Source organism: Cajanus cajan, chromosome 5, assembly GCF_000230855.2.
Source record: "Cajanus cajan strain Asha chromosome 5, NIPB_CcT2T_4, whole genome shotgun sequence".
NCBI classification, from domain to species: Eukaryota; Viridiplantae; Streptophyta; class Magnoliopsida; order Fabales; family Fabaceae; genus Cajanus; species Cajanus cajan.
Window position 1 is genome coordinate 11,678,809 of NC_138521.1, and position 17,214 is coordinate 11,696,022.

Here is a 17,214-nt window from a genome sequence, read left to right on the forward strand (position 1 = left end):
AATATTCATAAAACTGAACAAGTGCAACGTAAATTTTGTAAAATCTACAACCATTAGTTTTTTTGGCTTTTGTAAAGCTAAGATTCTGTGGCGATACTTTGTCTTTACAGTTCCTTGATATCTTAACAGGAAAGGAATGCCAGAATTTTCAAGGGAGCTTTTTCATCTGTAGACGTCATTTGGGATATATTTTTCTTATCTTTTCTATGGTGTGCTGCTCGAGGTCTCTATAGGGATGTTTCTTTGTTAGGCATGAAACGAGATTGGCATGCCCTGTTACCTGGCTCAATTTCTTAGGTTCCAGGTGTTTTCTTTTGTAAGGATGTCTTATCATCTTTCTGCACTCTTCTGCTCATTCTTAAAAAGTTTTTTTTGATCTTAAAAAACCTTTGTCAAATATGTAATGATTTAGCCATAATAGGTCTTCAAAAATAGAGCTACTTAACTTTTTATTTGTGCAATAAACATTGATGGCAATGGTTAGATACGAACAATTCACTTATACAAGCAATATGATAATCTATATGATACACCACAAACACTAACCAGACTTTTGTGATGCCAGTGAAAGATCAACACCAAGAAGGTCCTGAAGAAGATCACCACCAGAAGAGCTTGGTACAGGGGCATCATCTGAATTTATATCAAGAAGATCTACAATAGGAGCCTCAGGTCTAGCTACTCCATTTGGAAGACCAACTGAAGGTCCTGTAGGTGTTAAAGCTGCATCTGGCAAAGATCTAGCCCTCCTTGCAATGAAAGTCACCTCATCCAAAGCCGGCATCCTCTCTACAAGTGTAGGCCTGCATGATGATGAATATTTTCTCTTTATGGGATTCCTCTTGAGAGTGTAGTAGCAATTTAAGCTTTTGATATAATATACTATATAAATTGGTTAGCCTCACCTAATATTTTGATGCTTTGCAATGATCAAATTGAATTCTATCGATCTTTGCTGCAATTCCAACACAAGGTTCCCTTTGTATTGAACGATTATTTCCCTGATTCTCCTACATAATGAATGAAAAGAGAATAAAACTTTCATGCCAAATGTACAAATACAAGAAGGATATATGAGCTTATCATAGGTACATAAGTATTTGATTTGTAAAGGGGTGATGAGACATGGACAAAAAAGATCCCATGATTTGTTAGAGATGAATACACATGCCTAAGATTTTGAACAGCTCATAAGTGTTCTAAACAGTTTTGAGCTGGATCTGCTGGGTTATACAGGATTATTGCATTCCTCAAAAGTAAAGGCCGGAAAAAAGAAATAAATCCATCTTAAGTATAATGTAATAGAAAAATAAACAAATGAAAAGGCATATCATACTCTGAACAAGAAGGAAGCCGTGCAGATAGCTTTAATAGGGCAACCAAAGCCATTGATTTTGTGGTAAGATCCGATGCATGGCGTTTTAGAGCAATCTCTACAACATCAACAACATCTGACTCAGTCACCTGCCCGCAAGAAACAAATAAAGGATAAAAGACATCATTAAAAAAATAATAAGAAAATAAAATACAAGAATGTAATGAAATATTGATTTTGCAGATTTTCCTACATACTACAATTTACATTTCACTGTTAGATGAATCAATAGCTAATAGTCCAATTATTGTTAAACTAAGCTACATCTTTCACGAAGAAACGAAAAGACACAACGGGCAATTGGTTATTAGCCCATAATGTCATGAACCAACTATCCCAAAGCTTCAAGCACAGATGATACATAAGCCTACCTACTTTGTGCTGAAATCCAACTTTCTATAATAAGAATGGGGGCAGCAAGCATGAATTCTAGATCACTTGGTCATACAAACTTTGACACCATATCATGAACCAACTTTTCCAAAAGCTTAAGAAGCTTTTGGAAAGTTATTTCATGATAAACTATTCCTTACAAAACAATCCAACTAAGAAGATGAACTATAAAAGAAAGGGGCAAGCAAGGACTTAAATTGTAGATTTTGGGTAGAGTAGTTATCATGCCCAGATTTCTGCAGATTAGCAATCAACATGGAGAAGTATCTGCCAGAAATTATGTTAAACATAACAACAGAACATATAAAGAAAGTTTAGTATTTCCCTATTTCCTTCTTTAAAGTATAGGAGAATAATAAAAGGAACAGGAAAAGAACCAGATAATCCATTTCAACAGTGAGCAAGCAGTCTGAGACTGATCAATTTTATTTGCTTCAAGGCAACAGTACAAGAGACAAAGGTGGCAAGTTCGAGTCATGAAATCAGCCTCTTGCAAATGCAAGGTAAGGCTTCCTGCTCTAGACCCACATATAGCAGTAGCTTTATAGCACCAGGATGGCTCCTTTTTTCTATATCATTATCCATCATCTAAAATAGGAGCTATACAAAAAGAAGGGTCGTGGAAAGGGTACTGTTAGAACATTTTCTTATTTTTATTTTAAAAGGCTGTTAGAACATCTTTTACAATTAGTTTCTGGTACCAACATGTATATCAACTTGTTAAATTATTGCTTGGGATCAGATGATTGTATCATTTTCAAGGAACTTAAGCAACAGTAAACATTATGTATAAACTTTCAAGAAAAAACCATTCACTCACCGTTAATGGATCTTCAATGTCAAGCATTCCAACATTATTGATTAAGATGTCACCATACTCTCCAATGCACCACACTGCAACGCGAACAAGAGTTTCCTGGTGAAAAATATTTATCAATGATATTACATTAATGGCACCAAGAAAAATCAACAGCATGAACAAGATTTAGTCAAAGCAGAAAAGAGCACCTGTTCAGCTGACATCTGAAATGCCTTGTATAATGCTCTTACTGTATATCCATGAAGCTCAGAAGCATTGCTTATCGCAACAATTAAGGCATGCCATATTTCATCTTTTACGAAGTTCCCAGCCTACTAGCATAGAATAAGATCAATATTTGCACTTAATTTGTAACCAAATAAAAGAGCTTAATATGGACACAAACATCAAAATAGTAATCGCATAACACTAAGTTTATTTATTGATGATTCGGGACCAATGCATAGAAGCTGCAGCGCAGCATGGTCCTTGTGCAAACATGAGGTGATAGACATTGTGGTGACTTGTGAATAATATCGTGATATTTAGTAATTATGCATAATATCTTATTTAGGGGAAACAAAATATTCCCTAATCATGTTTATTGAATGAATTGAGCATATATATAAACCTCTCCCGTGGTGTAGTAGAACACACAGTTTCAGCTCATCTTTTATGCCTATGCTCTTTACTTTCAACAGACATAAAACATAAAATGCTATAAATGTATGTGGGGACAAATACAATAAGCTGTCATAACTATCATTTTTCCTGGAATGTAGCATGCCAATATTACAGATGAGAAATAAACTGAACTATCATGCACAAAAAGACGTCAGTAATTAATACCCTATAAAACTAGCATGGATCAGTTTTTTTTTTCCATGGAGATTTTAATTCACTACAGAAGCTTGTTTCTCATATGTATACCTCAGACAGAACCTTGAGCATCTGATCAATATACCAGATCTTCTCTGCCGAAAACCTGAAGCACAAATAAGTAAATGCTAATAAACCAAATACATTTTATATATGTGAGCTAAAAAATAAAAATAAAATAAAATAAAAACTCTAGTTACTACTTCTAAACTGTTGAAGGGGAACAGATATGAGGCCTTTGTGAAATCTACCAAATGGCTTTTCTTTACCAAAGAAAAGAAGCAGGGTGACTAAAAAAGTTAAAAGAAAAATAAAACACCTAGATTCTAATATACAGGCAACTCTATTTTGCTAAGTCCACCCCCAAAATGCATGAAAAAGAATACAAATGATAAAAATAATACATGTTCACTCAAAAAGGAATACCATTGACTCACTTTGAAACTATTGAGCAAATTTTGGCAGTAAGGTCTTCTCTGAAATCTGGATCACTGACTTCCAGATAATCTACTAGCTCCTTTGTTAAGGCCTTCACATTAGTTTCATTCACCAGAATACAAACTAGTTCAAGAGCTCTTTTACGAATTGAAGCATCAGAATCCTAAACCAAAAAGTCAAGTCACAAACTTATCAAGTCATAAAAGCAAAGCCGAGTTTCACCATCAAATAAGAAACAGCAAAAGACTGCTCAATTAAGACCTTTATACGTTCCAGAATTGTTGCACGATGCCTCTGCACTGCCTGAGCATCAGCAGTTACAGCCTTCATCAGCATGTTTAACCCCACATATCTGAAGGGATAAGTTTGAAGATTCCAATTCACTTCAATAATGAAGTACAACAAGCAAAAAATTACAAAAATTTAAAAATAAATAAATATGGGAATAAGTATAGGGTGTGGAAAAGGACAAATTATTAGGTAGTCCAAGACCATCAAGTGTCCATGGTCTCAACAACTACTATATGACATGTATTTAAGTTTTTTGACTTAGGAGGAAACAATAATTACATTTGATTACATGTCATGTTAAGACTAGTTAAGGACCACGTGGTTTAGGACCACCTAATAATTTCTCATGGAAAACACAAGATGGGAATGGATTTACATGGATTTAAAAAATAAAAAGTGTAAAGAAAATTGCAAGGATTTCACTTATTTAGTCATCAAAAAGAGACTTGAGATATATGTGTGGAAACAAATTTTTTGTGTACTATTGATTGATTGAAGAATGCTCTATGATATACATATTAGGTTTGCTGGATTGTGTGTCTTAAGAAAATGGATTATGGATCTAGCCCAACGTTATAAAACCAGCTTATAAGATGAGGATTGTTCCCCATTCACATACTCAATTTTGGCCATATCACTAATTGATGTGAGATTTCAAATACACCACTCTCATGCCAAGGATTAAACATCCCAAGCATAAAGCTTGTAGGATTAAATATATGTGAATGATCCAATAACAGCTTGATAAGTCCAACAACACTTGATAGGATAGGCTTTAATAACAAGAAGAAACTAAATATTTGTTTGTGCATTAATTCTGTTGAATAGGGTACAAAATATAGTCTGAAACTGAATCCCCCAAAAAATAGGGACTGACATCTGGGAAAAGAAAAAAGGTAACAAAATAATCTATCTTAGGAAACAAATAAATAATAGGCAACACAGAAAATAGAGAAAGTTAATAATGAAAAAATCAGAAAATAATCTCTAATGTAATTAACACCCCCCTCAAGCTGGAGGGTATATATCATACATAAAGAGGAGTGAGAGGGACCTTGTAAGCAACATCAAGAGACAACAAGTTTGCTTTAGTTATGATAATTGGTGCATTGCAGCTAGTGAAGAAAGTAGGGATAAATATGTTCAGAAGCAAACAGAAAAGAGAGTGCTTGAAGTAGTTTATCCTCGTACTTATGTCATTCCTCCTAGACCTTTTCTTTCTTTTGAGGTGGAGAAGGAATGTTGTGATGATAGCCTCACTCCTATCATTCCCATTGGAGAAGAACAGTCAATAGAAGATATTAAACCTGACATTGCAATCAAAAACATGCAAACTATTCACCAAAAAATTGAAATCACAAAATCTATATATACCACGAGTAACATCTCCTATTAATTCACAATGCAAAGGTTCTATAATTATCTCATCTGCATATGGAGATCTAGTACCTGCAAGACTGCAACAACTTCTATAGGCCTAATCAGTACTTTTCCTTTACAAATTCTTATGATAAACATGTGTGGAATTGGTAAAGGGCTAGGAGTGGAACTATGGCTACAGAAGTTATTGGTTTTCCACAAGCAGATATTGCAGAACTTTGCATTTGAATTAATGAGAGATGTTACACGTGGTATATATTGCTGCAATTTTGTGACTACAATTTTTTGTGGGAGAGTCTGCATGATTTGTGATTGCAATATTAGGATTAATATCTTTTACCGACTCTTCTTCCTCAAAGGGAATGACAGGAGCGAGGCTATCATCATAATTCATAACATTCATTCTCTACAAAAGAAATAGAAGGTCTAGGAAGAATGGCAGAATTAGGGAGCATTTAGTAAAGGATAAATTTTTTCATACTCAAGAATCATGATTTCCGGGAATCATCATTTCTAGGAATAGTTAAAACTTGTTTGATTACTCATAAAAATTCCTGAGAATATTCATGCAAGATTTTCAAGAATTAAAAATTTTCACCATTTAGTTACAATAGTATATTCATGAATCATGGGTATATATATATATATTTTTTTTACAAAAATATCCTTTATTAAAATAACTTCGTTAGATATATTTATTTACCCAAATCTTATTACAAATATGACATTGAACTTTTTTTATGATCTAATTACTTTTTGAAGATATTAAAAAATTAATTACATATATACATATATATATATATATAATAATATTTGTATTTGATAAAACTTAAACTATTTTAAAAAGTTGAAAGCTTATTAAAATTATTTAAATACAAAATTCAACAAAAGAAATAAATAAAGAAAAAATGCTACCTTATAATTAAGAAGCATAAAAATATATTATTTCATTTCATTTAAAAAATAAAAATAAATAAAAAAAGTGTTAATAGATACCATTAAACTGTTGAAACAAACCATATTAGAGAAGAGAATAGGATAATAAATACTTTTATTTGTTGCCTTATTTACATGTATTCAAATATATTTTCTGATTGTATTTTGCTCATACCTTTAGGTTAGTTAGTTAGTCTGGCTGACTTACTAACTCTTGAGTTAGTTAAGTCCGTTAGGTATATATACAGATATACCTCTCTTGTATCACTTTATCAAATTCACTAATAATCAATAATATTTTTTTCTAAGAATTCTTTCTCTCATATGGTATCATCGTGAGCACGGTTCGTCCTGTTTCTCCGTTCTTGTTTCTCCGTCGTGTTTGGCTCTTGTTTCTGTCGTTCCTGGCCCTTGCGCGATTGTCGCGCATCGTCGCTTGCATCTCTTGCGCGCGATTCTCCTGCTATTGCTTGCGCGATTGACACGCCTCTTCTTTGCTGTTCTTGCGCGTTCTTCGCGCCTCACTGTTGCTGATTTCTTGCGCGTTCATCGCGCCCTTGCTGTTGTGCAAATTCCTGCCTACACTGATCCAATGGCCTCCTCCGCTTCGTCCTCTGATCATTCCGCTTCGCATACCTTCTCTCAGTCTGTTACGTGCAAATTGGATGACAGAAATTTCATGACCTGGCAGCAACAGGTCACTGCTGTGATTCGCGCTCATGACCTCGAACGCTTTGTTGTCAATCCAAAAATTCCACTCAAGTTCTTGACTGCTGAAGATCGTGACTCCAACACCATCAACCCTGAGTACACTGTCTGGGACCGCAAAGATTCTTTACTCTTTTCTTGGCTGCTCTCGACTCTTTCCGAGTCCATTCAGGCTCACGTCGTTTCTTGTCGGCACTCTTATCAGATTTGGGACCTTGTCTTTCAGCATTTTCACTCCCTCACCAAAGTCAAGGCTGCTCAACTGCATCTTGAACTTCGCATGATCAAGAAAGGGACACGATCGTGCTCTGAATATCTCCTCCGCATCAGTACCATTATTGAAATGCTTGCTTCAGTTGGCAGTCCTGTTTCACCCTATGAGCATGCCGAATGCATCATTGGTGGTCTTCCTCCTGAATATGACTCTAATTTCCGCAATTACCGCCTTTGCTAGCAGGGATGACACCTTTTCTCCTGTAGAACTTAAGAATGTCATTCTTGCTCAAGAAGCCCGTCTAGACCAAGCAAAAATTGTTGTCCTTCAAGAACCTGCCACAATCAACCTCGCCCAAACCGTTCCTGTTTCTCAAGTGCCTCCCAATGCCAATCTAGCCTTCCAACAACCCCAGCTGTCTCATCCCCAAACTAATACGTACCAGAATTTTCCTACTCAGACCAGAGAAGGTGGTCGCGGTCGTGGTGGTGGCAGAAATCGTGGTTCTCCAGTTCAATGCCAAATTTGTCACAAACGTGGTCATTAAGCCTCCACGTGCTATCAGCAGTTTACTCCGATGCTTGCTCCTTATCTTACTTTTGGCTCTGGTCCTGCTTTTCCTCCTCGTCCTGGTGCTGCTCCACAGTTTGGCACCACAAATATGCTTGGTTTCTCTAGTCAAGCTTCGCTGCCTCCCTACACCATGGGTGGCTCTTTTGGGTCTACTTCCTATCTGCCACCACCTGGGTTCATTCTTCCCACTCAGCAAGGCTATTCTGGTCCTTCTTCCTCTGCTCCAAGAGCCGCCCCAACTCTGAATACTGCCACAGCTTGGATCCCTAACTCTGGTGCGTCCCATCATGCCACCCCGGATCCTCAACACCTTCTTCAAAGTGCTCAGTTCACTGGAACCAAGCATATTGCCATGGCCAATGGTCAAGGTACATCTATTACTGCAATTGGCTCTACTGTGTTTAGGTCCCCACTTAATCCTTCCACTGTTCTCTGTCTTAAAAATCTCTTACTTGTCCCTACTTTAACGAAAAACCTGATCAGTGTCTCTAAATTTGTCAAAGATAATAATGTCTATTTTGTGTTCTACCCTCATTCATGCTTTGTCAAATCACAAGATTTGAACGAGGCTCTTCTTGAGGGCAAGCTTGGTGAAGATGGTCTCTATCATTTTCATCCAGTTTTTGCAGAGACTAATTCCAACTCTGGCGGCAATTCCAAGCATCTTGCTTTTCCTAATTCTTCACCTTGTATTTTTGTTTCTGAACAGTGTAAAAATGTTGTTTCCAATACTTACAAACAGTGGCATTTACGATTAGGGCATCCCCATCATGATGCACTAATCAAAGCTCTACAATTGTGTAACATTCGCATTCCTCACATTAATAAAACTTCCAACTTTTGTGATTCATGTTGTGTGGCTAAATCTCATAAACTTCCTTCTAAAACCTCCACTACTGTTTATTCCAAACCACTTGAACTTGTTTTCCTTGATGTTTGGGGACCTGCATCATTAGATTCCAGTTGTGGTTACTTGTACTTTTTGACGTGTGTTGATGCTTGTACTAGATATCTATGGATCTATCTTCTTCACCGAAAGTCAGATGTTCTCTCTCTCACGGAAAGTTGCTACTCTCCCAAGATAAGTATATCACTGATCTTCTTACTAAGGTCAAAATGGAAGATTCAAAAGGCATCTCCACTTCTATGATTGGTGGCCAACAGCTTGCTAAAGGTGGTACTCTATTTGATGATCCTACGTTGTACAGGTCCGTAGTAGGTGCATTGCAGTATGCCACAATTACGCGGCCTGAAATTGCCTTCAGTGTCAACAAGGTAAGTCAGTTCATGTGCTCTCCCATGGAAGAACATTGGAAAGTTGTCAAACGTATTCTTATACCTAAAAGGAACTGTCGATCATGGACTTGTGTTCTCGCCTACAAAGCACACTGCTCCCTTCAATCTCACTGCTTTCACTGATGCTGATTGGGCGTCTGATCCAAATGACCGAAGATCAACTTCAACAGCATGCCTCTATCTTGGTCCTAATCTTGTGTCTTGGTGGTCCAAGAAACAACTACTTGTTGCCAGATCCAGCACTGAAGCTGAATATAGAGCCTTAGCTCAAGCTGTAACTGAAGTTTTGTGGATTCAGTCACTGCTGAAGGAATTAAAGGTTCCTCTAAACACTCCTACTGTACTTTGTGACAATCAAAGCACTATTGCACTCTCGCACAACCCTGTTTTACATGCAAGATCCAAGCATATGGAGCTTGATATCTTTTTTTTCGTGAAAAAGTGCTCAACAAGTCCCTTATTGTTTCGCATATACCTGCCCAACATCAGTTTGCAAATGTTCTGACCAAGGCCCTGTCTCCCAAGCGGTTTCTTCTTCTTCGCTCCAAGCTCAATGTTGCTGATCCATCCACTTTGTTTCATCCCCCTTGAGCTTGTAGGGGGTGTATTAGAGAAGAGAATAGGATAATAAATACTTTTATTTGTTGCCTTATTTACGTGTATTCAAATATATTTTCTGATTGTATTTTGCTCAAAACTTTAGGTTAGTTAGTTAGTCTGGCTGACTTACTAACTCTTGAGTTAGTTAAGTCCGTTAGGTATATATACAGATATACCTCTCTTGTATCACTTTATCAAATTCACTAATAATCAATAATATTTTTCTCTAAGAATTCTTTCTCTCATAAACCACATTTAATAATATTATTAAAATTGGCAAGGTCAAGAAATAATGATTTGTTTAAAATCTAACCTGACTTCACCTATTTAATAAAAAATTCAGGCTTAAGCTTTAAAAAAAACCTATTTATTTAAAAAGGTTAAACTTATGCTTATAAAAAAAGTCCTTTAAGTTTCATAGGTCAACCTATTTATCTATATTATAATAAAAAATAATATATATATATATATATAACATTATTAAAAATATAATTAAATAAATAAATTTATAACTCAAAAATCAAATTATCAATATTTTTTACATTTCCACTACACTTAAATGTTTTACATTCCTTGTTCGTATGAAATCAAGATATTGAAAATAAAAACTCTAGTAGTAGCATCTTCCCCTACATTTTTTCATCTTCATGGTTGGTTATTTAGAATACTTCAAATGTGATATAAAAAAATATTTAGAAAGTGTTTTTAACAAGATTATTTTCATTATAGTCTATGTGAGTCTGTGTGTGACCATACATTGTTATACATGGGTCTGCATGAGTTGTCTCTCAATTAGTTTTTCATTTTTTATTTTAAACTCTAAATTTTAATAATAACAAAGTAAATAAAGACTCACATGTATTTAAAAATATAATTGTTGGCTTATTTAAATCCTAAATCCTAAATGCTGTTATTGCAAAATAGGTTTTTAAATAGAATAATTATAAAATAGGCTAATAGGCCAGACTTTTAAAAAGGTTGGATCAAGCCTGTGATAAATAATAGGCTAGATTTAGACTTTAATTTTATAAAACAGACTTGACTTATAGAATAGACTTCAAAGTCTGGCCTGACCTGACTTATTCTCATCCATACTCTTGAATGGAGCATTTGGACTTGGGTTAGCTGCCTTACAATGACTCATTTGTTTTCAAAGCAACTCTTTGAAGACCAAATAAAAAATGAGAATCCATGAGTGTGAGAAATAAAAAGAAAAAGAGAATGAAAGAATAAAATAAAAAGAGTTTGGGAGAAAATAAGTTGAAAGAAAAAGAGATCAGAGAAAAAGAATTGAAAGAAAAATAGAGAGAGAAAAACTGTTTAAAGAAAAAGAGATGAAAGATAAAGGATTGAGAGAAAATGATAAACAAAAGAAGGAATGCAAATGTCTCAAGGCTTGATGGAACTTAGTGGACATTTCCCGATTTTGTGTCCAAGTTTGGACACTTGCATGACCTATCAAATTTCAAAAATATTACAAGATGAAAAGGAGCTGAAGACAACTAGACAATGGCTAACTTCTAAAGCCAAGGATGAGTCATTTTCTACTACAAAAGGGTATTTATACACATGATTGAATCTAGCTGAAGTACCTATATATAGGTGTCTACTGACAGCTATGTAACTAACTCTCTAACTAGCTTTGTAACAACCTAACCAACTGAGAGACTGATAACAGTTTTCTGTACAATACTCACTCACAGGGAATCAGCTGATGTTCTAACAAAGGGATCAAGTAGCGCTACATTTCAAATTTCAATCTATTATTAGCAAGTAGGGAATGGATAACATCCCTTCACCAACTTGAGAAAGAGTTTCAGAATCCCTCTGTATATATCATTTCCTTTTATAAACAAGACAAAAATCACATAATTAGGAGATATTATTATCTGTATATTTATGAATAGAAATAGTTGACCCTTAATTATAGGAATTGATAGTGGGTACATACATCGATGAGCATTAATTTAGAAGTTTTCTTTTTTTAGATTACCTTGTATTCTATTTAAGAGCACATGATCTTCTATCAAAAATTATCAAGAGTTACCTTCTGACAGTTTCAATCCCAATAGAGCAGTAGAGTAAGAGGTATGCACGGATTAGGGTTGCTTCTTGTTAGGTTAGGTTCTCATACTATGTTGAGTGAAGAGAAAATTATGAAACATTTGATGAATTGTGCAAGTAATTTACAACAAAGTTACACACACACATGCTAAATCACAATAAATACAAAGAATATTATTACCCTAATTACAATAAATACATGATGTTGTACAACTATGATTGCCTTATTTACACCCTTCCCCAAAAATTGATATAGAAACAATCCAGATATTATTTTCCAGTAAAATACCTGATATTGTTGTCTTGGTGCAACAAGAACCTTCCTAGGATATTGATGGCAAGTACGCGTAAGCCACCATTATCTTCAACACTCATTATTGTTTGAACACACTCATATAAGATGGCATTCCCAATAATTTTATTTGTCTCAATCTTTGTAGCCACCTAAAAGAAATAGCAAGTGAAAATAAAACAAATTAAGGGGGATCATTATGGATAATAATAAGATATAGTCAATGAAATTCATCAGCCAAATTACTAAGGTGATACGGATTTGACAAACAAAAGTTGAAACTTAAAATTGTAACAATGACTAATGAGCTTATTATTGATTAATGCATCAAGGGGTTAAAACTTTTTATGAAAAGATTAGGTTTGATTAGTTAAAATAATGAAGGATTTGACGGTGACCAAATCATAGATGCGTTACAACAGCATAAATAGTTCATTATGTACCAAAAAAAGTATTTAGGCTCAAATAATATACAATGCATAGACACCAAAAGGCCCTACATTATGCCCACCTTCATCCCCAGCATGAATATGTGAGTAGTCAATGCCCAAAATATAAACTCCATCAAAATAATACGCAATAGTAAAGAGAACAAGTAAACATATTCTTAGATAAACATGCATAACTTTGAATTATAATCACCCAATCTCATTTTAAAATATGCATTCAATTCCAGCCAACATCAGGTCTTTTAGCCTTGCTTTATGTTATTTTTGTACTGCTCAATCATTTTTCTTCATGCTTTATTCAAATGATTGAGAAGTACATAAATAGGTAAAACAAAGAATGTAAAAAAAGAAAACAAATAATTGGCAATTCCTATAATTCATTATGAATAACTAAAAAACAATAGCCACAAAAGAAAATAAATGGTTGACTACAATCCCTTGAATTATGGAACATGATAATATCCCATAAATTGAGATTCTTATCCAACACTCCACCTCAAGTTGGAAAATAGATACTAGTCACTCCCAGCAGTGAACATTAAACTTAAAACTGACTTTAACAGAGCCTCTATCAGAATGTTTGCTTCTTGTGACTTGGTCGGAATAGAGTGTAGAGAAAATGTCTCATTTTCCATTTCTAACTTGATGATGTTTCTATCAATTCTTACATGCTTCATCTTGTCATGTTGTATTGGGTTAGGCAATATGTTGATGGCTGACTTGCTATAACTGTAAAGCTTCACAGGTTCTTGAGTGGGAATAAATAAATCAAGGAGAAACCTTTTCATCCAGATCAATTCACAGACTCCTCAAGCAATTGCTCTATATTCAACATCGGGACTACTTCTTGCAACAACTAATTGGTTTTTACTTTTCCAGGTCACTAAGTTTCCCCATACTTTTTTAAAATACCCTGTGTTGGACTTTAAATCTTCAATTGAACCTTCCCAATTAGCATCTGTAAAACATTCTACACTTCTGTTTTCATTTTTTTTCCTAAAAAGTTGTCCCTTTCTGGGAGTACAACAATCTAATATAATCTACAACATCCAGATGCTTTTTCCTTGGAGACTGCCCTTATAACCACACTAGTGATGTAGGTAATTTTTGGTTTGGTGAGGGACGTAGATTAGTGATGTTGTGTATTTTACTCGTATTTTAGCACTTTAATTCACAAGAATTCATAGCATAATCATGCATATCTTTCATGTTTTTAATAAATTTTTATATCATTTTCCTATTTTATGCTTTTCTTGGTATGTGTTGTGTTTTCTCTGAGCAGGATCAAGATTTAAGAATTAAAGAGGAAATGCTGAGCTACAGGGAAAATCACGGCCGTGATTCTAAATCACGCCCGTGATTCACCAGAGAAAATCACGGCCGTGACTCTCAATCACACCCGTGAACGCCACTGACCCTTCATAGATGTGCTCCAGAGAAGATCACGGTCGTGATTCTCAGTCACGGCCGTGATTCACTTCGCGTCCCAGCTTTTTAAGTTTTATGTTTTATTTTTATTTTATCTTTGTAATTTTTATCTTGGTAGTTTTACCTTTTTACCCTTTTAGGTTATAAATTAGATGAGGTTAGCCTAGAACGGGGATTTTTGTTTCGGAGACAGTTTTTTTTTAGTTTTTGACACTTGGAGAAGGTTGGGCGCCTGTGCCATCGACTCTAAGGTTTGCTTTTCTTTTATTCTTCTTTTCTTGGAGAACTACTATGAACTCCTGTGAGTAGTTTCCCTTTTTCTGGGATCAGGGCTTAGCCTCTGAGAACCTCTTTATTAATGCATTATTCAGTTTCTTAATTTTATTCCAATTCTTGATCTGTTCTTTTATATTTTATATATGAACTTTAATATTATTGTTTTCATAATAACATTAATTAAGGATGAACTGAGAGGAGAACTTGATTATAATTATGATAAACAATTAATCTTAATTTTCATAATCATAGATAATTAGGGATGAACTGAGAGGAGAACCTAATTATCGGAACCTAAAGGAACAGACTTGAGTGTTAAATCACGAGAGTTGATTTAAGCTTTCGAGGAGCAATAGATTAACAAAGATCTTAATGGGTTTAATTGAACGTAATTACCACGAGAGTAGAGATTAATTTTAATTAAACACGTCCTCGTAGCCTGAGAAGGTGCAAGGATTAAATTAGGTTAAGACTACCTTCAAGATGGAATAGAATTAATTAATGAAAATAATAATTCAATATTGTTGGAACTCTTTGTGCGAACCCTAGATTCCCGGAAATCTCCTTATCTTATCTTAAAGTTTTATCTTATTCATTAATTGCATTACTATCTCTTTTACCATCAAATCTGATCTTATCATCTCAAAATAAAAATTCAATCTGTTTTAAAATTCAAATTAAAATACTAGTAATTCTAGGTCAAACACGTAGTCCCTGTGATTCGATATTTATTACTTGACGACAACCGTACACTTGCGGTTTTCCATACATCAATTAGTCTACCAACAAGGCATTGATATCTCTCCCTCTAAACTAGAGGCTCATCTTTAGTAATCTTGAGCTTCCTATTTTGATATAGGGGATTTATTCGAATTAATAAGAACCTTGGGAGAACCACAACATAAAAGCTAGTTGTTGTAATTGGAGAACCCAATGCCATATAAAACCCCACACCAGAATCAAATACTTTCAATGAGGGGCTTAAGACACATAACATACAATTGGCTCCTAACATCCCATCACGCTCTGCAAAGCCGACGCCCTTGTGAGCTACCTATACACTAACCCCTGTGACTAGTTTTGGGCAAACACTGAAATGTCGGAGTCACCACCTGCACCACTCATTTGCAGCTGGGAGTCATGGTGAAAGGCTCTGGTACCAATTGATAAAAATCTTTGGAGAACCACACCACAAAAGCTAATTGTTGTAGTTGAAGAGCCTAAGGCCATATAAACCCAACACTAGAATCTCATACTTCAAATGTGGGATTCAAGTCCCAACCAAGACAATACATTGCTGATGAAACAAATACTCAGCATTAATCTCCTACTCTTCCAAGCAAATAGGACAATACTCACTGTGTCCTAATAGTAGTTACTTCAACAATGCCTAGATGACTTCATTTGATGCCAGAATCATTTTGGAATGTTGCATAGGCTCTTTCAATGCTAAATGAAGGTGATTATCAAATTGTTTCTCTTCCCCCCCCCCCCCCCCATTGAAATCTCAACATAGAAAGACTCCTTTAAAGATGATAATTTTCGTACTTGATAATGACCTTCATTCAACATTGAAAGAGCCTATGCAACATTCAAAAATGATTCTGGCATCCAATGAAGTCATCCACACGTCAATAAAGAAATCTATGATTAGGAAACAATGAGTTATGTCCTATTTTTTTATGCAGGATGCTCTATTTATTGACCTAACATTCAAACATTATTTAAGGAAACAAATCTCTAAAATAAGGATAATATTTTTAATTCTAAAGATCATCCTAAAGATAAAATATCTTTCTGAATCTAAATAATATCTTGGATATTTGAAATTAGAAATTTTGAATTGTTATCCAAACAATTCCTTCCTCAATAGAAATTTTCAAATTCATCCTCAACTCTCGTGATAACGTTTGGAGCTAGGAGTCATGGTGGAAAGTTCTAATACAAATTGATAAGAACTTTGGGAGAAGCACACCACAAGAGCTAGTTGTAGTTAGAGAGTCCAAGGCCTTATAAACCCCACAATGTGGAACTTAAGCCCCAACCAAGACACAATACATTGTTGATGTAACAAATTCTCAATGTTGTTTCTCTTCTTCCTTCATTGGAATCTCAACATAGAGAGATTCCTATAGAGATGGTAATTTTCCTACTTGATAATCACCTTCATTCAACATTGGAAGAGCCTATGTAGTATTCCAAAATGATTTTGGCATCTAATTAAGTCGTCTAGACATAGTTGAAGAATCTACAATTAGGTCATAGAATGAGTGTTGTCCTATATTTCTATTCACTGGGAGCTTCTATTTATTGACCTAACAATATACAAGGAAACAAATTCCAAAAAAAAGATAACATTTAACACTAAACATCATTCTGAACATAAAATAATATCTTTTAAAATCTAAATAATATCTTGGAAGTTTAAAATTGGAAATTTTGAATTATTATCCCAACAATTCCTCCCTCAAATGAAATTTTCAAATTCATCTTCAACTCTGGTGATCACAAATGCTTGTCACAATCATCTTGAATCATCTATTGCTTTGCAAACTTCTAAGTGTTCTTTGTCTTTACTCTGGGAGTATTGGATGGACTTGCACCCCTTTTAGCTATCATTAATAAAACATGCCGCTTGACTTCCACATAGGCAAGAAGACTTTCAACACAAGGATCCATCATTGCTTCATCAAGCTTCAATACTCATGTGATAAATCACCAGGCTACATGAACCATGAGCTCTCATACCATCTTAAGAAAATGGTTTAGAGCTTAACTCAACCTTAAAAAATTGGCTTATAAAATAAGGATTACTCCTCACAT

At 34.8% G+C, this 17,214-nt stretch overlaps 1 protein-coding gene across 3 annotated transcripts in view; it reads right to left on the reverse strand.

The window, feature by feature from the left end:
* LOC109813821 (AP-1 complex subunit gamma-2) overlaps positions 1-17,214 on the reverse strand; it is a 29,084-nt gene that overhangs the window by 1,961 nt on the left and 9,909 nt on the right. For all 3 annotated transcript variants that reach the window (XM_020378083.3, XM_020378082.3, XM_029274452.2), the window contains 9 exons: positions 12,236-12,390; positions 4,146-4,236; positions 3,884-4,047; positions 3,498-3,552; positions 2,777-2,899; positions 2,589-2,684; positions 1,337-1,464; positions 906-1,010; positions 547-803 (listed from right to left, as the gene is read on the reverse strand). In XM_020378083.3, coding sequence (XP_020233672.1) covers positions 547-803; positions 906-1,010; positions 1,337-1,464; positions 2,589-2,684; positions 2,777-2,899; positions 3,498-3,552; positions 3,884-4,047; positions 4,146-4,236; positions 12,236-12,390 — 1,174 coding nt within the window. The remainder of the gene's footprint in view (positions 1-546; positions 804-905; positions 1,011-1,336; positions 1,465-2,588; positions 2,685-2,776; positions 2,900-3,497; positions 3,553-3,883; positions 4,048-4,145; positions 4,237-12,235; positions 12,391-17,214) is intronic.